The sequence below is a fragment of the Artibeus jamaicensis genome, unplaced genomic scaffold, assembly GCF_021234435.1.
Source record: "Artibeus jamaicensis isolate MK-2021 breed Jamaican fruit bat unplaced genomic scaffold, CSHL_Jam_final contig_589, whole genome shotgun sequence".
Classification (NCBI taxonomy): Eukaryota; Metazoa; Chordata; class Mammalia; order Chiroptera; family Phyllostomidae; genus Artibeus; species Artibeus jamaicensis.
The window spans coordinates 247,131-269,508 of NW_026521896.1; the positions used below are offsets into that span (position 1 = coordinate 247,131).

The 22,378-nt window shown below is 37.6% G+C and overlaps 1 protein-coding gene across 1 annotated transcript in view; it reads right to left on the reverse strand.

The window, feature by feature from the left end:
* Positions 1 to 1,129: 1,129 nt before the first annotated feature.
* Positions 1,130 to 22,378, reverse strand: part of UBA2 (ubiquitin like modifier activating enzyme 2) — a 42,084-nt gene continuing 20,835 nt past the window's right edge. The window contains exons 9-17 of the mRNA XM_037137073.2: positions 19,872 to 19,971; positions 18,753 to 18,922; positions 16,722 to 16,815; positions 16,505 to 16,617; positions 11,468 to 11,623; positions 9,939 to 10,035; positions 5,507 to 5,612; positions 3,664 to 3,800; positions 1,130 to 2,152 (exon numbers count right to left, since the gene is read on the reverse strand). Of these exons, the coding sequence (XP_036992968.1) occupies positions 1,968 to 2,152; positions 3,664 to 3,800; positions 5,507 to 5,612; positions 9,939 to 10,035; positions 11,468 to 11,623; positions 16,505 to 16,617; positions 16,722 to 16,815; positions 18,753 to 18,922; positions 19,872 to 19,971 (1,158 nt within the window). The 3' untranslated portion in view covers positions 1,130 to 1,967. The remainder of the gene's footprint in view (positions 2,153 to 3,663; positions 3,801 to 5,506; positions 5,613 to 9,938; positions 10,036 to 11,467; positions 11,624 to 16,504; positions 16,618 to 16,721; positions 16,816 to 18,752; positions 18,923 to 19,871; positions 19,972 to 22,378) is intronic.

Consider the following 22,378-nt stretch of genomic DNA (forward strand, 5'->3'; position numbering starts at 1 on the left):
AGAGGATGCAGCTTGGGTTTGGTTAAGTCTAGTTGAGCAGGACCCCGGGAGTCAGACCTGCCTTGCTGATAGAGTTTATTTAAAAACAGGTAGAAAATGAACAGAAACTGCTGAAAAAATATAGAGTTGTTGAAAAAATGAAAATTATGCTCTGCCAAAATAGAAACATACCTCCATAGATCAAACTGACACACACTTCCATATACTTTCAAATGGGAAAAAAAAGAACATATACAGAAATGCCAGAAACACTGCTGTCAACTATATCTAAAAAGGCAGGTCAAGGTTTTAAGTAATTAAGAGGATTTCAAAATGCAAATTTCTGAGTTTTTCAGAATTCAAATTTCGAAACAAAGATTCTCAGTAACCAACCAGTTAACCAAAAATTATTCTGAGAGGTGGTATTTCAGGATATTTCTTTTATCTGTTACTTAGTTCTGTGACTTTGAAGTGTTTTTATGGAGGAAAATGAAGTTCCTAAAACTCTGAAAGCAAAGTGAACCTCACAGGCTCAGAATTGTGAGCAGGGATCCAGACTGCTTGCAGTTGCTATCAGAAGGCTGAAGTCAGTCCATCTTGGAAACTTTAAGTGGTATGCTCCTGAGGGCTGTGTTGTTCAATATATTTTCCCAAAGGTTTTCATTGTATGCTGAATTTAAAATTATACAAAACAAGGAATAAGAGTTAATAAACTGGGTGGCAAGAATTATACAAAGTGAGACAGTAAGTTATCAATTTGAAATTTAGTTGACTGAGGCCAAAAATCCAAAGGCAAACATGGAGAATAGGGAAACAGCTTCCTGAGTTTGTTATCTGAAAACTCAAGGCAGATCTGTGTGAGGAGATATTCTAATGGCCCTCTGGGGTCCAGGCAGAGGTGTGAGTGCTGATCCATCCATAGCTGCTCTGGACACATCTGCAGGCTGGAGTTGGGCCCAAAATGTCTGGTACCCTCAAGAAGAACTCTGATGAAGTGAGGGAACAACTCAAAGAAGAATGCAGAATCAAGGCAAGACTCTCACCCTCTGTAACCTCAAATCCAAGGCTACAAGTTACTGGGGCTGACCAAAGATGTTAAATGCTCTCAACAAAAGGCCAACTGTTTACAACTCAAATTTAGAAAGCAACATCGCCATTAAAAGCTTTATTTGAGAAAGTATGCATCTGTGGCAAACAGTGAAGATCTTTTAACCATCACATCCATTACAAGTTATCTCTTTAAAAGGAAAAAATTTTGCATGCCTGCAGTAAACACAATGGATAAACCCAACAAGGCAGCAGACATGTGAACTGTGCAGGCATGTGTAACAAGTATGCAGAGGCCATTTATTTGGTCCATAGTACAGCATAGTTGTATTTGAGTTTTACAAAACATCAAATATAAATAACCTGAAACTGTAACAATACACAAAAATTGGCTTCTTACACAGACATACCAGGCAGTACAAGCTGATAACTTGAGTAAAGTAACATTGTTTTACATCAATATACATAGTGCCAATTAATATTTAAAAACAAGTTTCAATGCATAGCACTTGATACTTTTTGAATCTGTTTAAGAGTATGAAAATGGTTAGATCTAGGCTAAAAATAATTCTTTTTCTAACCAAAAATAAAGGCATAATATTTATAACCAGGTATCAACTTTACTAAACCACAATATTTTAAACTATTAAATGATATCTAAGGGTATTTACATTGAAAAGGCAACATGCATTCTGTTGTTTCATCTCATGACTGGTTACATAAATGCTTTGTTCAAAGGGTTTTAGAACTATATTCCTACTTTCCAAACAGCATACTGCAATGTGTCTAACAGTTCTAGCAAAATGAATGCTTTTAAACGCGGCAGAATCATCTTCAAGTCACTGGTGTCAACCTTTTACCTTTGGAACAAAGGACATAGCAACCTGGATCTGCCCAGGTGACCTAATGCAATAAGAGGGTTCTGTTAGAGGCATTGCTGTTCAATCTAATGCTATAACATCATCAAGCTCTTTTGTCTGTTCTGTGCGTGACCTCTTTGTACTGATACTCTCTTTCTCATCCAATTTCCTCTTGCGACTTCTCTCTTCTTCACTTATGTCATCAGCATTATTTGAAGGGCCTTCTTCATCTGAATCAACTATGAGCACATCATCTTGCTCTTGTGCTTATTTCCGAGAAAGAAAAATGAAAACATGGTTAAAAGTATGGGAGTTACTAGTGGCTCATCACTATTTCATATAAATGAAAAGCTAATTCTGCTGATATACACCAGACTTAAGAACGACTACCCTTAGGGAACCTTCACTTTATACTTTACATATTCCTGTACTGTTTTAATGTTTTCTGTAACAAGCACCTATTCCTTTTCCAATCAAAACAAAAACTTGTAACAAACATTATGTAACTCGGAGAAATTATTCCAGTTCCTTGTTTCTATTTATTTCTCCAACAGAAAATGGAAGGGTATAATTCCTAATACTGGTAATGGCAGTAATAATTATAAACAACAGCAACAAAACAACAAATATATATATATGTGTACATATATATAGCACTTACAATGTGCCAGGAACTGTTCTGAGCACTTTGCATATAACAACTCATTTAATCATCACAACAACCCTATAAAGAAGATAATATTATTATCTGTTTTCCAGAAAAGAAAACTGAGGCACAAAGAGACTGACTTGCCCAAGGTCACACAACAGTAGAGGGTGAGGTCAGGATACAAACCCAGAGTGGGGACTCTATAGTACATGGTTTTAACCTTACACCACAGTTGGTTTTGTGCCCCCGCCCAGAAAAACAATCAAAAGCAGAGGATTGATCTTAGTGCTACAGCCTCCAAAAACCTACCCACAGAAGATCAATAAATGCACATTTCAAGTTATGATTTTTAAAAAACTACCATAGTCCTTCCTTCAATGGGTGATGGATTTTCAGAGGGGAAAAAAGGTCATGAACCCATGGTCCACAAGTGGACCAAACTCTCTAGATATTCTCAAAGTCCATCTTTAAAACTCTAGAGAACATCAGAACTGAGAAACACATTCCAAAGAACACCAAAGACCCAGGATCAAAGAAATGGAAACAAGTAAAAAAATTGGTAACTTTTACTTTCCCAACTTACAGAATGAAGAGGGTGTGTGTGTGTTACTAAATAGCCAAATCCAGCACAATAAGGCACCAAGCATCAGCACTGAAAACCCAAGGAAAAAGAGCCTCTGATGCATTTCCCCAAAGTCATACTGGTTCTGAGAAAACTGTGAAATGCTACAATTCTACACTCACTAAACATCTGCACACTCAAAACAGATGCATTGATCTGTCACCCCTAAGTAACACAGGGATACAAAATCCAACATTACTACCACCACCACCACCACTACTACTACTATTACTAAGAATGAATGGTCTTTATTTAATAGTAAACTCAGATATTTCCAGTTGTAAAAATCCACTAACAAAAAAACAAAGTGTTTCCAGCCTTAAATGGTTTCATGGGTCATACATTCAAAACTCCATTAAAACAATCAATGCCAAACCAATACATACCTCTAGTGGTCCTATGGATTTCTACTTTATGATCAACATTCATGTAATAATCATAGTTTGTTGTTAGATAGTCTTGCTTGTTAGGTAATTAATAACCTGCTGGCTGGGGCCATGACTCACCTGTGGACGTGGAGGGCTGAGCTCCATCATCACTGCCATTAGTTATGCTTTTGGCAGCACCTTCAGCTTGTTTGGGCCCCACTTTTTCTGGGGCATCACCAACAACTTCAAATTCAACATCCTTCCCCAGGTCTTCACTATAAGAGAACACACATGATAAAACTGGACCAGTGCTATGAATATTTACAAAGCAAAGACACACCAGAGAGATACTGTTCCCTCAACTTCGAGTGTATGATATGTACACACCCAGCATTTGGATTCTGATTTTTCAAAGAGCTAAAATAAAAACAAAACTATACAAAACGTATTTTTGTGATAATTCAAAATCTAACTCCAATGGTAATACCACTATACCTCCAAATCAGAGATTTTTCAATTTATATAAAAAAAAATAGTATTAGAAAGAGACACACAGAAAGAAACATGGATTTGTTGTTCCACGTATTTATGCATTTATTGGTTGCTTCTTTATGTGCCCAGACTAGAGATTGAGCCTACAACCTTGATATATTGGGATGACACTCTAACCAACTGAGCTATCTGGCCAGGGTCAAGGAAAGGGTTTAAAAAAAAAAGTTATAAGAATTTTTTTCTGCCAAAGCAGAACATTGAGTCTAAAACTCTATGGCCTAATGTAACTTGGGCATTATTTCTGTAGCTACTTTGTGAAAAGATTCTAGACACTCTACTCTGATCTTGACAAAAACAATTTGGTATTTTAGGACTAGGATATATGGATTCTGGGTTTCCACCTATTTTTACAGGCAGTACCCTGCTTTTGTGTTTCCAAAAACATGTATGAAAGTGTAATGCATGAAAGTCAAACAAAAGACTTGCATGTTATAAAGGGGGTTATGTTCCAGAGAGCTAAAATGTATGATTAAAAATACCATACTTGTGCCTCTTTTAGACACCATCTGATATATTTCCATTTTACTGTGTATGTCCTTTCATGGTCTTTTCTTTCACAATTGAACTCAAGCACACCACTGACATCCAACTGGTGTCTAACCGAGGCCAGAGATCGTTCCTAGCATTATCTTGGACTCAAATGTCTGACTTTGTAAAACTTATTTCTAACAACTCACATTCAGTTTTTCCTGTTATTTTATGCTTTTTATAAACCAAATATAGAAAATACCATGTTCTCCAAACCAGGCAAACTGTATGTTTGTATGAAGATAGAGATGCCAGCAAAACAACTGGACACAGCTGTTGGTTAGATGGTACCCAAAAGTCCTAAGTCAGGATGCAGTTTAGGAGTACTGATGAGCATGCACAAAAATTGCATCTTGTTCAACAGATAAAATGACCAAAGTTGAGGACCATCTATACTTTAACTGTGCCATATATATGCAAATATTCTATAATGCAATTATTTTGAATGGCTTTAAAGAATGTAAAATCAAATTTAAAAAATCTATAACCCAGGAATCTATACAGAATAATTTTTAATATTCTCTTGCTCTTTTGACAGATCACAAATGAAGTATGTCTCCCTTTCTTCTAGTAAATCTTTAAAAATAGAAATTATTCTTTTTCAATTATTAAAATGAACTCACCTCTGATTATAACTATTTGAATGCCTCGACTTCTCCCCTTTTTCTGATCAGCCACCTTTGACAAGTTATCCTTAATCATTTCTTGTCTATCCCTTTTATTTCCGAATACCCAAGTTTTTCTGTAGGTCAAACCTCAAGGAATTTTGTGGCCAACTCGAGCAAATATACTGTGCTCAAATGAATAGTAGGGTTTAAAGGTATTTTTAATCCATCTATACTTTACCTTAAGTGTATATATGCAAACAATTTCTTATAGTTAAAATATTAATAATTCCTACCTATGAAGGATGTTGATCAATAAAGTGTAGTCCTGAAGGAAGTCGTCTGCTTGAAGCCGGCTCCCATTTCTAATCCCAAATTCTGACAACTTCTTGTAATTATTAGCTACAAAATTTTAAAGACATTTAGATACTTTAGTTATATCTCTATGGAGCAGTCATGTTAGTTTTAAAAAGTTGAACCCCCTACTCTAGGCTAAATTGTGTCCCTCCAATTTATATGTTGAAGCCCTAACCCCAACCTCAGAACATGAATGTATTTGGTTAGCACTTTTTAAAGTGATTAGAAGTAGGCTGTTAGGGTGGGCCCTGATCCAGTCTAACTGGTATCCTCTTGAGAAGCCAAGGAGAGAAACCTCAGGAGAAAACAAACCTGTAGGCAGGCACTTTAAGACCTCTAGCCCCAGAAGTATGAGAAAGTAAATTTCTGTTATTTAATTCAACCTATCTGCATATTTTGGTATGGCAGCCCCAGCAAACTAATCCACTAAAATATTAGGCATTCAGAAATTCATCCTTGAACAATCAACTGCTAAAACTACTTCAAAGGTGCCAAACTAAGAAATGAGAACCCTCTCCCATTCAAACCGAATTAATCTGGAATCCCGAGGAATCAAAGACAACCAACCACACACACACACACACACACACACACACACACACACACACACACACGCGCGCGCGCGCACATTTTTGAAAGAGCAAGAGAAAGAAACACCAGTTTGTTGTTCATCTTATTTATGCATTCGTTGGTTGCTTTTTTTATGCACCCTGACCAGAGATTAAAACCAAAACCTGGATGTTATTAGGAAGATGCTCTAACCAACTGAGCTACCCAGACCAGGGCCCAAAAGATATTCTGTGATGCAAACAGGTTTTCCATGACAGAACTTTTTAGCAAACTTTACAATTCAGAAATAGGAGAAACTTTTAAATAAAAATTTCATTTTCAACATCTCTCAATGAAGAGCTAGTAGTGGCCACCCCAAAATAAGTATTCCGACCTATTCCTATCTTCCACATGTCATTTCTACTTCATCTGAATACCCCCAGTATACAGAATGTGCTTAGCACCCAGTTAGCACTCAATAAAATTTTCCTGCATAAATTGTAAATACTCCGAGGAAGAATAATCCCCCCAACCAAACTCTTAGTGTCACCTGTTCTAGAGCCTTTCTGCCTTAATTATGCTTCCTCTCCTACAAGTTAAAATGCTTCACTCTCCTGGCCCTGGCTGGTGTAGCTCAGTGGATTGAGCGCAGGCCTCCAAACCAGAGGATCACGGTTCAATTCCCAGTCAGGGCATATGCCTGGGTTGCAAGCCAGTTCCCTGCAGGCCAGTTCCCAGCAGGGGACACATGAGAGGCAACCATACATTGATGTTTCTCTAAAGATAAATATTAAGTTTATCTCTTTAAATTCCCCTCTAAAGATAAATAAATAAATATTTTTTAAAAAATGCTTCACTCTCCTGACCTGTAAATGCACTCAAGCCTCATCTACAAAACTGCTTCCTCTAGTAGGGGTGTCCAGCCTTTTGGCATCTCTGGGCCACACTGGAAGAATAATTGTTTTGGGCCACACATTAAATACACTGCAACATGTAAACATTAAAAAAAAAATCTCATAATGTTTTAAATAAATTTATGATTTTGTGTTGGGCCACATTCACAGCCATTATGAGATGTGGCCTGCGGGCTGTAGGCTGGACATCCCTGCTAGAGGGAATTAGTAAATAATACTGTAATAACTACATGTAGTGAGGGGTGGGTACTAGACTTACAGGGTGACTGATCACTTTGTAAACTGTATAATTCTCTAACCACTATGCTGTACAACTGAAACTAATATGATATTGAATGTAAAGCTGTAATGCAAACAAACAAACAAACAAACAAACAAACAAAAAGACCCCTCACCTAAGGACATTTTTTCATTGCTTTTAGAGAAAGGAAGAGAAAAACATAAATTGGTTGCCTCCTGTATGTGCCCCAAAGAAGGATCAGAACAGCAACCTAAGTATGTGCCCTCACCCAGAATTCAACCTGTGACCTTTCCAAGTCTGGGATGATGCTTCAACCAACTGAGCCATACTAGCAGAGCAAAAAAATTTTTAATAAAAAAATAATAAAGTCTTCAGAAAAGGAAAACAAAACCCTGCGCCTCCATCTTGCTCCCTATATACACTCTCCTTGAAACTCTCAGTCTACTTTACTGCATATTTGTTCTGTAGGGGTGCAGACTATACAGAACTGTATCTACAGTTCCTGACGTGCACTGAGTAAACTATATCTTAATCCTAGTTATCATATTTAAATTTATGTCATTTCTTTTTTATTATTTCTTTCATTGCTTACAAGTAAAATGCTTAGAAAGTATCTAACTCTGAAAAACTGACAGTTTCTAGTTCTTTTATAAATTTATTTTAACTCTTTATTCTATCTGAAATATCTTCAGAAAACAGTAATTCTTACCCATACTTCCAATCCCAAGGCTTTTCACACATTCCCCACTCACTACAAATTCCTCAGACCCAAACATATTCAAAACAGTTACTGTGCATGCCATCCTGTTTAATGAACATCATCTGTAAAGCCGGAGTCCGGGCAACAATCCTGTACAGGCCCAACAATGCTACTCTTCTTCACCTGAATTCACCAGAACTGCCCTAAATTCTGACCTTGCAAATATCAAGGTTTATCATCTGTTTCTACCTTAGTTAAAAATCCCTCACTCCCCTCATTTCTTTTCCTCCCTAACTGGCTCCTGCCTCCACTCTCACACCCTTAACTCGCCTTCCACAGATTACACTAGTTGGTAAACACATTCACTGCTCCACTTAAACCTGGTGGAAGTAAGACACTGGGGGAAGAAGATAAGCACATTACGTGCAGCCACAGTAAGTCTCCAGTGCACCTCTGGTGAGCCAGCACTGCCACCCAGAGCACACCACCTTGTAGTGATACAAAATAACTGGTCATTCCCAAAGGCTTTTATGTTGTTTTTAAGTCATGCCTTTGTAGAAGTTACTCATTCTGCCCAAATGCACACACTCCCTTCTCTGCCCAGAGGGTTCTTACTTCAAGAACTGGCCCAAGAATTCTTTTTCCTGTGATCTCCCCTTTAACCTTCCCCAGTTTCAATTCATACATTTTTTCCCTTAGTATTTCTTAAACTGCAATAAATCTACTAGCTGATAATCTCTCCTCTCCTCCAGGCTATAAATTAATTCAAACCAGACTACTGTTGTTTTCATCCTTGAATTATAAATATGTATGACTCTGCCTATAGCACAGGACTCCATGTGTGATTTAAATAAATGCCATCTCACCCTCAGCACCTGTATTTGGTGGAGAACAGCCACATTTAAGCCACTTAGATTCCTGGTCAGTTTCTATTTTTAAGGTCCCAGCATAAAAAGAACTGGCTAGAACTAAGAGGACAGTCATGAACAAAGTTTGTTTTTTTTGTTTGTTTGTTTGCTTTTTTTGTAAAGACAGCTGGCTAGGATAGGGCCCAAAAATTCAACTAGACTCTTAAAATAGATTACTACCCAGCCAAAACATGGCCTCCAATTACTCATGACCTAACAGCCCAAACAGTTTGACAAGGAACTACAGCCAAGACAACACTTAACCAGTAAAGACATAGGTAAATAAGTCAATATAGAAAAAAAAAAAAGCCCCAGGTTTTAAAAGTAATAATATACTGGCAAGATATGTCATATGAAGAAATCAACTAAAATGGTAACCCAAGAGATTCTAAGATGCCAAAGTGACAGAAGAGCTGGGAGAGAACTTGTGCGTCCAATCGAACTGACTAGTGAAGGATGAAGGAGGCACAACCAGAACCAATCTTCAACTACGAAAGCTTAAACACAATTGAATGCACTGAACCTTATATGACAAATGCAATGACAAAAGAGATGGCTTTCTTGAGAACTTCAAAAAAAGTCTAAAATGCCCAAACTAGGCACTAATTTTCAGCACTATCTTTTACTCTATAGTGGGACTGGCTATTAAGGCTTCCCCACTCCTGTACCAAACACTTAATAGCCTTTGATTAGGTACTTTGATCTAACAGCCAGAATAATCTGCTCATTACCAAATTACCTCTCAGGATCCATGATACACACAAGGCAGTTCCTTTGAAGTGGACAAGAACACTGAGGTCACTAAAAAATGGTGGCTATGCACTTGTATCTCAGAAAAAGTTACTGAGATACTCTGACAACACAGAGTTCCCAAAACCAGAACTGCTATGATCCCACCAAGGCAATGCTGTCTTGAAAAGGGCACCTTCTTGACCACATGTTGCACCTTTCAGCTGTGATACTGAGTAACATATATAGCAAATGGTTAAACTAATGTGCACCCTTCCTTTAGGCATCTCAACCAAAATGAAGGAAGTGAATAAATGCAATGCATCACACCTTCTGTCTCTCCCTCTTCTGAAGATATCAGGATTGTTCCTTTCCCATCTTCAATTTGGACATCTGGTGCTACCATAGCAAATTTTTCTTTCACAATCTACAGAAAAGAAGATTCAAAATATTAATATGTGTAATTAAAGACCCTAAAAATAGACACTTTTTTCCTTAAAAGGTCTTACTTTCCCCTTCTACCAGAGAGGGGCAAAGTTGCTCATAAGATACCTGATGACAAGTAGGAAAGCAGTGGGAATGCACACAATGATCTCACACTCATGTTCCACCCTCATATTTGACCACTGATAAGATCAGAAACAACTTCCTCCATATGGGGGACTGAGAATTCCTTGACTGGCTCTTGGTACTTTGTTCTTCCCTGCAGATCAGGTACTGAACTAGATATATTACATAGTTCCTTACTCTATGACAATCCTGTATTGGCAGATGTTTTACAAACAGAAATGTTCTCATTAACCTGATTCTCAGATGGTCTTGCCCTTCCATTTCACTTTAAATTTGAAGATGAATCAAAATTGGTAATATTCTGTCAAATCTACCTGCTCCTAAAAAAAAAAAAAAAAAAAAGAAAATGGGGGAATTCTCTGAAGGTCCCTTTATTCTACAAATAGTGGAATGGCCTGTAAGCTCAAGAATGAGTAGATGCCAACTACAATTATTTCCTAAGAAAGAAGGTAGGAGAACGACCCTCTGCCAACCAGCATTCTAAGTCCTGCTATTTCGCCATCCAAAACATAAGATCTAATTAACCTGCTCTTATGTCCATTTCTGGGGGAAAGGCCATTCCCTCTTAGGAAACCTTTAGGACGACCATCAAGGTCTAGGAGGTATGTAAATATATAACATGATGATGGATATAATCAGAGAACCATCTGAAGTGATCCCAAAAGTGGGATGTGATACCCACCAGGACATTTTTGACATCTTCCCTAATAAAGGAACTAAACTAGCCAGTTTAGGAGGAACCTGAAAACCAGGCCACAGAACAGGACCACATCATAACCCCCAGCAACACTATAGAGCAATATAGGTGAATGCAGGTCTATAAATGCTGATCTTCTCAGGGATTAGTTTAACACACCAGAATCAGGACCGTCACCAAACTGTTTAAGGATACGCCCTGTCTGCCAAAAATACAGAATTTATACACCAACTGGGAAACAGAGCATGCAGAGAGTCTCTTGCCTGCCAAGATACTGTACCACTTCTGTAGTACTTGTGGTACATTTTCTACATATACAGCTCATTCCTTTCTGGGATGTGAAACACATATTCTGGAACCACAGAGAAAGAAAGCCAGCAGGATCCCATATGGTCAAGTGACCAAGGCTATCAGAGCATCACACTTCAGTAGCCAGAGGCTTTCAAAGAGTAATTATGTGGCTTTTAGTTTGTTATTGCAGCAACACAGTAAAAGGCAAAAGAAAACTTGAGGAGTTTTGTTGTTGTTGTTTTGTTTTTAAGAAAAAGGAAAAAGAACAAACTTGGGTGAGAGAACTAGCCTCTGCACTCACCTTATCTTGTAATGTGAGAACAGTTACTTTATGGACATTCAGTCGCACAGTCACCTCTGGCTTGCTGGCACATACGTAACAATTGGGGTTGGGAGGATCCAGTGCACAAGGCACAAGGAGCTTCTTTCTTGGGTTTGGTTGTTTATTCAAAAAAATCTTTGGAGGAAGAAAAAACATAAGCAGAAATCAAATTCAAGTCAATTTTATACATCATACAATTTGAAGTTGGGTAAGGAAAATCATGACCATAAGAGCCCGATTTTCCAAACTACTTTTCAAATTACCAGCTATGTGAAAGGCTGAGCTTACTGAAAAGAAATCTCCCTGTACTGAAGACACTAGGCTATCTTGCAAAGTAACTCAGCAACACTAAGGACTTAGCCATACTCATCTCTGGTGTCTTTAAATCAGCTTTTAGGTGCCTTCCTGGTAGTTAGTTATTCTTATCAATTTAAAGCCAACTTATCAACAAGACCAATACATTAATACCTCCAACTAATGATAATGTTTTCATAAATGTATGGAACCAATGTGCTTGGCCTTTCTTTTCAAATCTGCAACTACAACATTAACATTTACATAATTATGAGAAAAATAATGTACCTCTGGCACTTTATGCAGGCACCTATTTACCATCTCCCTAATACCCGAACATAAAATATTAAGAACCAAGGAAAAATTTAAAACTACACTTTAATTTAAAAAAGGCCCAGACTTCCAGCCAAGATGAAGGCATAGGTAGACACACTGTGCCTCCTCGCACAACCAAAAGAAGGACAACAATTTAAAAACTAAACCAACCAGAACCAACAGAAAACTGAACTGTAAGAAAGTCCGACAACCAAGGAGGTAAAGAAGACACACTCGTCCAGATCGGCAGGTGGGGCAGAAACGGGCAGCCAGGCAGAGAGGACTAGTGGCAAGGCAGTGGCCAGCGGACCCAGCGAGGAGGCGGCTAGTAGAGAGGGTGGTCCCACATTTCTGTGCAGATAACCGGAAGAAACAACTGGGGAGCTGGACAGTCTGCTCAACCCAGGGCCCCGGCAGGAGGGAAAAGTAAAGCCTCAAACCACTGACTGAAAACACCTGTGGGTGTTGAGGAGGCAGCGGGAGAAACTCCCAGCCTCACAGGTAAGTTCGTTGGAGAGACCCACAGGGTCCTAGAGTGCACACAAGCCCACTTACCAGTAATCAGCACCAGAAGGGCCCAGTTCGCTGGTGAGGAGCAGGGGAAGTGACTGAAATCCGGCAGAGAGCAGAGCAAGCACCACTGTTCCCTCACAGACCCCTTCCCGACATGCAGCATTACAACCCAGAGATGTGGGTTACCACGCTCTGGTGAAGACCTATGGCTCTGCCCCTCACTAAGTAACAGGCGTGTCAAGACACCATAAAAGGCCCAAATGAAAGAAGAGATCAAAGCTCCAGGAAAAAATACAACTAAGCGATGAAAAGGTAGCCGACCTATCAGATACATAGTTCAAAACATTGGTAATCAATATGCTCACAGAATTGGTTGAATTTGGTGGCAAATTAGATGGAAAAATGAAGGCTATACTAAGTGAAATGAAGGAATATGTATGGGGAACCAATACTGATGGAAAGAAAACTGGGACTCAAATCAATGGAGTGGACCAGAAGGAAGAAAAAAATATCCAACCAGAAGAGAATGAAGAAACAAAAATTCAAAAAAATGAGGAGAGGCTTAGGAACCTCCAGGACATCTTTAAACGTTCCAATATCCAGATTATAGGGGTACCAGAAGGGGAAGAGGAAGAACAAGTGGAAAACTTATTTGAACAAATAATAAAGGAGAACTTTCCCAATCTGGCAAAGGCAATAGACTTCCAGGAAATCCAGGAAAGCTCAGAGAGTCCCAAAGAAGTTGGACCCAAGGAGGAACACACCAAGGCACATCATAATTACATTATCCATGATAAAAATGAAGGAGAGAATCCTAGAAGCAGCAAGAGAAAAGGAGAGTTACCTACAAAGGAGTGCCCATCAGACTGTCAGCAGATTTCTCAAAAGAGATCTTACAGGCAAGAAGGGGCTGAGAAGAAGTATTCCAAGTCATGAAAACCAAAGACCTACAACCAAGATTGAGGTACCCAGCAAAGCTTTCATTTAGAATGAAAGGGCAGATAAAGTGATTCTCAGATAAGGTCTAGTTAAAGGAGTTCATCATCACCAAGCCCTATTATATGAAATATTAAAGGAATTTATCTAAGAAAAGGAGATGAACAGAAAATATGAACAGTAAAATAATAGCAAACTCACAATTATTAACCACCACACCATAAAACAAAAACAACAACAAAACAAAGCAAACAACTAGAACAGGAGAACCACAGACCTCCATAGAGATCACATGTAAGATTATGAACAGGGAAGGGGGACAGAGGGGAAAAAGGTACAGAGAATAAGTAGCAAAGATGGTAGGTAGAAAATAGACAGGGGGAGGTTAAGAACAGTATAGGAAATGTAGAAGCCAAAGAACTTATATGTGCAACCCATGGACATGAACTAAAGGGGGGGAATGTGGGTGAGAGGGGATATGTAGGGTGGAGGGGTGTGAAAATGGGACAACTATAGTAGCATAATCAATAAAATATATTAAAATAAATAAAAATTTTAAAAGGGCCCTAACCTCATACTACTATAAAGTTTTGAAACACTAGCCAGATTAATACAAATGTCAAGTCGATACTAAAAGCTGATACACAAATTGTCATTTGTGACTAACATGTAGTATGGTATTTGCTAAGATTAATTAGTTCTAAAGATAAAAACTACACAGATTCCCCCAAGCTTAAAGAAGTAAATTCCTTGGGAGGCAGTTAAGTGGTAGGAAGAGACCTCCTGTATGAACAGTATTACCAGTACTACCCATTGTACAGGCGGGTCTGGAAGCAGCATATAATGGGGAATAGATTTGTTTGATCTTGGACATCACTGGAAAGGTAATTGTGCCTTAGCAAACTAAAAGTAATAAAAACAATCACTAACACTGCTAATACCCAAGTTAACACTATCAACCCTTCCTGAAATTCATTATAAACAAATAAAAGCCAGAGATAATATCATTAACCTGAGAGGAACAGAGCTGAGACGGCGAAAAACCAAGAAGGATATTGTAAGAAATAGCGGACATTTTAATAAATTTAACAATTAGAAATGTTTGTGAGCTCAAAGGCATAAGGTGGGCACAGGATAAATTAAGGCTGCTATAAAAAGGTAGAAATCAAAAAATGAAGTTCTTAGAAATTAAAGATACATTAGCAAAAAAAAATTTTTTTTAAATATTTTATTTATCTTTAGAGAGGAAGGAAAGGAGAGAAGGAGAGAAATATCAATGTATGGTTGCCCCCTTGTGAGTCCCCTGCTGGGAACTGGCCTGCAACCCATGCATGTGCCTGACTGGGAATCGAACCGCGATCATGTGGTTCGCAGGCCCGCACTCAACCACTGAGCTACACCAGCCAGGACATTAGCAAAAAATTAATGAAAGATGGCAGACTGAAAAATGGCAATATGATTCTATACTCCTTCACCCTGAAATTTTATGAAAACAATAAGGTATTTTAAGACTGCATCAATAATGGCACTGAAAAACAAGAGTACTGCTGCAGACTAGGTTTCTTTGAAAAAAAATAATAAATTCCTGAAAGTAAATTGGTCCTTTTATTTCAACATTATAGTAAAAAGGGGAACGTAAATAGCAAAAATATTGGCTACAACATACATACATCTTTTTAATCCTCACCTGAAGATATGTTTATTGATTTTAGAGGGAGAGAGGAAGGGACAGACAGGGGTCAGTGAGGGAGAGGGAAATAGACAGACATGGATGTGAGAAACACCAACTGGTTGCCTCCCCCACACACCCAACCAAGGATGAAACCTGCAACCCAGGTATGTGCCCTAATTGGAAATCAAACCCGTGACCTTCTGGTGCAGAGGACAATGGTCCAAACAACTGAGCCACCTGGTCAAGGCACCTAACAACATTTTTAAGGAGTTTTTTAAATTCCTATGCTGGTAAGGGAGGAAAAGCATCTTCAGACACACAAACTCAACACAGAATGAAAGCAGGAATTCAAAGAGAATATCCAAGTGGCTTTAATCTTGAGGTACACCTAAGGAGACAATTAAATAAAACAAGAACCTGCAAGGGGAGAAGAGAAAGTAATAGCAAAATATCTTCCCCACAGAAATAACAAGAAAAATTACCTTGACCTTGGTGCTTCAAGGAGTGGGGGAACTTCCTTATAATTAATTACAATAATATAGGGCCCATGCAGATTTGCTGGCTGAATATGTATGTGGATTGAAAAGCTAAAGAATTGTAAAATGGTCCCAGATTGGCAGGACCCCAGGCACTCAGATATAAGTAAACATAAATCCTCTTTGAAGAAATACACCTTCAATGGGTCCTTAAAGAATTATCAAAGATACAATTTTAACAAATACTAAGTCAGTTAAAAAATCATGCACTATACAAGCAAACAATATACTGAGATGTGGCAGACATAACCGTAGATTCATTCATAAGACTGCCGACATTAACATTATCAAAGAATATAAAACAAATTTAAAGTAAAATAACTTAAAAGCAGGAATGTCCACAGGGATGTAAAGTACAGCATAGGGAATATAGTCAATAATATTGTAATAACTATGTATGGTGTCTGGTAGGTACTGGAAATACTGGAGAGAACACTATGTAAAGATTACGACTATCTAATCACTATGCTGTACACCTGAAACTAAGGAAAAAAAAAAAAACAGTACTAAATGTAAACTGTAATTGAAAAAAAAGGAGGGCACTACAAACCAAACAAAATTTAAAAACCAGAGACCTCAGCACTCACAAGGTAATTGGAACAATTATTTTTCCACTGCTTTAAACCAGTTTTATTGATTTAATTTTTTAATTGTCAGTTTAATGTGTTTCTTTATAAATTACTTTTTTCCTCTGCAAATATTACTTTACAAAGAGGTTGAATTAAAAATAACACAAATAGAAATACTCACTGTTCTACACTGGTCTATTTTTCCTGATAAAATCTTCAATCCTTCCAATACTATTAACCCAGCAATCACTGCATTAGTAGTAGCGATAGCAGGAATAATGTTCCCTGCCATTGCTAAAAAAATTAAAAATTAAAAAAAAGATAAATATGTTTAACTGCTAAAAAAGAAGAATAATTTAGCATTTTAGAAGATACAAGTGAAGTACAAAGCAACTTACATTTTATATCAAATCTGCTCTTCATATTCATACTGAAAATATGCATCCTGAGGTTTGCAGCAGAGGTGACAAAATCCATTGCAGATGGGTCATCCTGCCAATAAGTTAAATAACTTAAAGTCTCCCCACAAACTTACTAATTACCTAGTTATACTTTCAGAACAATACTTTCACATGTTTGTTAACATTGCAGTCAGTGAACCAGAACAAGAGATGACCTTCAGGGAGAGGTAAAACCTCACAGTAGTGGGGAGACTGGATGAGTAGAGGGCAAAGGTCTCATCATCAGCTGACCGGGGAAGTAATCTGACAAGAATGCCATGAGCCACCAGGTTTATAGGAACTCATCCTGCTTAAACAAATGGACTGTAAACTAAGTGTACAGATCCAAACACCAGTTCCATTCATTGACAATGGCAATCCTTTCCTGGGTCCATCATTCAGTATAGGCATATCTCACAGATACTGCCAGTTCAGTTCCAGACCACCGTAATAAAGCAAGTATCATAATAAAGCAAGTCATAATCCTTTTGCTGGTTGAGGGTCCTGCCTTCAGTTTGTTAAAAAACACAACACCCATGAAATGCAACAAAGCAAAATACAATAAAATGAGGTATGCTTGTAATGATAAGAGTGTTTGACAAGCACAGATTTCAGGCAAAGAAAAAGAGGCTTTTTTGAGAAAGCTGTTTATTAAAGCCTCAGAAATACTTGGACAACTCCTTTTAGCTTTCCTTCTCCTAATTCCCTTCATATATACACCACTCTCCTACATTTGCTATTTCTTTTCAGATATGGCAATACCTGAACTGCATGGCAAAGTTTCCCCCTCACAATCTATATTCTTTCTGTGACTATATCCTAGTCTCTTTAATTAGATTTTGGCAAGGTTTCCTGCTTTCCTGAGAAGATAGTATCCTACCCTACAATTCAGAAGCACCAAAGTAAGAAGAAAAAGTACTGACAGGATGTGGATTCTCTATATAATTTACTGGCTGGCTGTGTAACTTCAAGCAAATCAACCTCCTTGACCCAAAATTCCTTAATATGTTAAATAGGGAAATTATATAAACATCTCATAAGGTTGTAGTTAGAATTAAGTTGAAATATTTAACAGTACCCAATGCAGTGTCCATAAATTACTTCCCTAGGCAATTGGCTGGCTAATCATGTTCACATTAGGTGTAGATTTTATTCTGAGGGTAACAATTCCTATTCCAAGTTATCTAGTCCCTGTGTACCAATGAAAACTTCCCAAATCCCTATTAAAATAACAATGAAAATATTTTTAAAAATACTTACTCCTTATAATACATATACCCAAGAGACTAATATTTATAAGAATCCCTAACACCTAAATTTACTAGTTTCACTTTTAGATGTCTGATTCAACCATAATTTCAAAATTTGCACAAAGTTATCTATCATCTTGGTTTGCTAAAACTGACTAAACTTTTTCTCTCACTTTAAAACTCATAGCAAATCTTTACCATCAGAGAAACACATAAACTTTGTATAGATTATCACTTGTAGCCATAGAAAATATTGCCTATAATTAAAAATAAGTAAAACTAATTAAACCTCAAAATAATCACATCTAATTGCAAAATACTATTATATATTAACTCGTAAGGATAATTATGTCTCGTTTTTGTTCTGAGAGGTGCCACAACTCCAAAATATTTATAATGCTCACATCTCCAAAAGGATTTTGACTTTTAGTTACAAATGTCTACCACACAGGAAGTTTTCTTAAGTCTATAAAGTATTTTATTCCAAAACATGCACAATATTTCTCTAGCCAACATAATTATAAACCACAAAGTTTTATGATATTACCTGAATTAATGTACAGAAAACTCATAGTTCAATGTAGTAACTAAAGATAAAAACATCCAAACAAAAGCAATACTATATCCTTAAAATCTGGCAGAATAAACAATATTCAAATATTTACTAGATTCTGATTACAACTGAACTAAAATACACAATTTGACATGTGAGTAATTGCCACACTACTTCAAAACGAACCTTGTCCCATATGAGCTCAGCTCCATCCCCTTTTTCTGCTAAATGAACTCTCAAAGTCTCAATGCTCTTTGAAAAAAGACGGGCATAACTCTTTACATCCAGAACCTGCTGGTCTTTCAGACCTAACTGGGGTTCATTTTGTTGATCTGCTGCTGCATTGATTTCTTCCCCTAAGAGGAAACAAATTAGAAATTTCACTATTAAACATCATTCCTCTACTATTTTAACAATTCAATGCCTGACCAGTAAGAAAATAATATAGAAGAAATTCTGCTTAGTAATTATCACTATGAAACATATATTTGTACAAGATACATATATTAGCTAATACTGAGATAAGAAAGGTACAAGACTGTTTCAGAACCTCACAATGTTATTGGAGGATTCAAGAATATAATTAATACAGGTAAGATGGTAAACATTATATCTATAGTAAATACTCGATAAGTGGACACTATTAGACTCATTCTTAAATTGGTCTGTAAATTCAAGTATTCATTACTACAGAAAACTGCTCTCAATTGACATCCCCTAATCTCCTGGGACCCTTTAAGTTCCAATGTGCTGACCACTGCTATGCATACCCCAATTACAATACAATTCAGATACGGCAGAGATAATGTGTTGAGGGGGGAGTAAGATAAGGGAGTTGTCACTACTGCAATAGTTTTACTCACATTTAAAAGTGTTAAATATGTTCCTAATTTAAATCTTAAAGAGATAATCACACGAAGGTACAGAGATCTATGTACACATGTCCTCATTGCTATACTGTCTTAGGGAAAATATGAAACCACAAAATATTAACTGTAAGGGACTAAATATTATTTACTAAAAGAATAGGTCAGAGCATGTGAACTTACATGATTCCATAATCTAAAGTGCATACACAACTGCTGTGTCTATGTACATAGATCTGACGACCAGACATTCCCTAAAACATTATTAGCAGTTACTATTTCTCTAGGTGGTAAGATTTCCAGTGATTTTCCCTTCTTCGTACTTTTCTGAACTGTTTAAACTTCTTACCATAAACTTATATACCACTGTCAAGAAATAACAGGGAAAGACAGAGGGAATATCCCAATGTATCCCCAAGACTAAAAATGTACCCTTTACCTTGACTCTGTACTTCAGCCCAGTCCAATGGAACTGGAGGTTTCCTTTTTCGCCATAATTTGTCCATTGTCAACAAATACCTGATATCATCTTTAAAAAGCTTAAAAAAAAAAAAAAAGCAATTCTATGAACCCGACAGTCCTTCTGCTGATAAAATACAACAAAGTTTCACTGCTGATTTATTATAAATGTACTATATATCTTCTGGTTTAAGACATGCCATATAGCAGTAGATTAACAATAAAAAATTTTTTTATTGATTTAACAGAGAGAGAGAAAAAACATTGATTTGTCATTCCACTTAATGTATTCACTGGATGACTCTTTTTTAAAGTGTATTTTACTGATTGTGCTGTTACAATTGTCCCAATTTTTCCCCCTTTACCCCCCACCCTCCAGCATTCCCCCCAAACTTAGTTCATGTCCATGGGTAGTACATAAAAGTTCTTCGGCTTCTTTGTTTCCTATACTATTCTTAACCTCCCCCCATCTATTTTATGCCTATCTCTGGTTGGCTCTTGTATGTGCTCTGACCAAAGATCAAACCCACAAACTTCGGTGAATCCAGCAACACCCTAAAAAACTGAGCTACCCAGCCAGGACTAGATGAACAATTTTTAAAAGAAGCTCAAACCTTTTGTAAAAGGAAATTTGACATAGAACCCCTACATTTGAGACACTTATAAACGGAGGTGCTGTAAGGAAACTCTGTGCTGACTGACCCCACCCTCCCAACTCACCTACCTCCCTAACAGCTCTCCAGAGGTCCCGAAGAGCATCTGAAGCACTATCATACCAATCAAGAGGCTAAGTAAACATATACCAATTATACAAGAATTGGACACAATCATTAAGCCTAGAGATACCAGTTACCAGTATCTTTGAAATGTGTACCCCCCAAATAAACACACACACACACACACAAAAAACAATGACTATTTCAAAAATGTAAACATTACCTCATGTAAATTGAGATACTATCACATGAATCACACTATCTCCTAAGTGGTAGAATTCTTAATGACTTTAATATCCTTAGTCCCATTTTCTATTGCTAACTGAATTATCCAACATATTTGTTACATCAATCTGCTATAAATTTATAAATTCCACAGATTTGGCTTAAATAAAAAAACAGATTAAAAAAAAGATTTTATTTAGTTTTTAGAGAGAAGAGAAGGGAGGAAGAAAGAGAGGGAGAGAAGCATCAGTGTGTGGTTGCCTTTCATGTGTCCCCAACTGGGGACCTGACCTCACAACCCAGGCATGTGCCCTCACTGGGAATCAAATCTGTGACCCTTTGGTTCACAGGCCAGAACTCAATACACTGAGCCAGACCAGCCAGGGCAAAAAAGAGGTATTTCTATCAAAATCTATTCAATTCAGTATTTGTTAAGCATCCTTAATCTTTGGAAAACAGCCAAATATACAAATAATTAGAATTCAATTTAGGGTGAAAATCACATAGCTTAGAATACTATTAGGAATTTTGTTGTATCTACCTAAAAAACGAGAATTCAAGGAGAAGGTAACATCTGAAATGGGTACCCAGACAAGGAATGAGAAGTCTGGTATGACTTGCAAATGTGCCTGGAGACGTTTTGTAGAGGACCTTCAGCACTTGCCTGAGAAGTCTTCCAGGCAATGAGCAATTAGCATGGTTTCCCCCAGCACAAGTTCCATATCCTTCTTTACCCCATTATTAAATGCCAGGAGTCTCTGAGAGTTCTTTAACTGAAGTATCTCCACACTCTTCTTTTTCTATAAACCCCAAATACACGCCTAGGGATACCCCTCTACTCATCTATAAAATCACTTGTCATCTCATATTCCACAGGAATCCTATCTGCTTCCTCTGTTCATCCTGCTGCCCAGCAGGAAACCAGGTATTGATTCCTCACCTCACACATCCTAAGTCCTGTTAGTCTACTTCATGCTCCACTGGGAATATAGGGAATAGAGAGGCTGTCCTTCAGACTACTGTGGGACCGCACAAACCCAGAAGGCACTGTTCCATATTGCTCGCAGCAGAAGCATCAAGTGCTAGATTGGTGCACTGCACCCCCTCTATATCCTTATTGTGACACTACTATCTTTTAATAGATTAACACTATCTTTTTTTAAAAAGATTTCATTTATTTATCTTTAGCGGGGAAGGGAAGGAAAGAAGGAGAGAAATATCAATGTATGGTTGCCTCTCATGAGTCCCCTGCTGGGAACTGGCCTAAAACCCAGGCATGTGCCCTGCCTGGGAATTGAACCGCGATCGTGTGGTTCGCAGGCCCGTGCTCAGTTCACTGAGCTACACCAGCCAGGGCTAGGTTAATACTATCTTCGTATCACATCCTTATAATCTAGAAAGCCCTTCCTGATCCAGCCTCAACTTACCTCTCCATTTCTCTTTCCACTCTCCCCTTTAATGAGAATGATTTCAATACTGCCACCTAAGATTTCATTTGTATATGGTCCATTCTGGTCCCCACCCTTATTCTTTAAATCTGTTACAG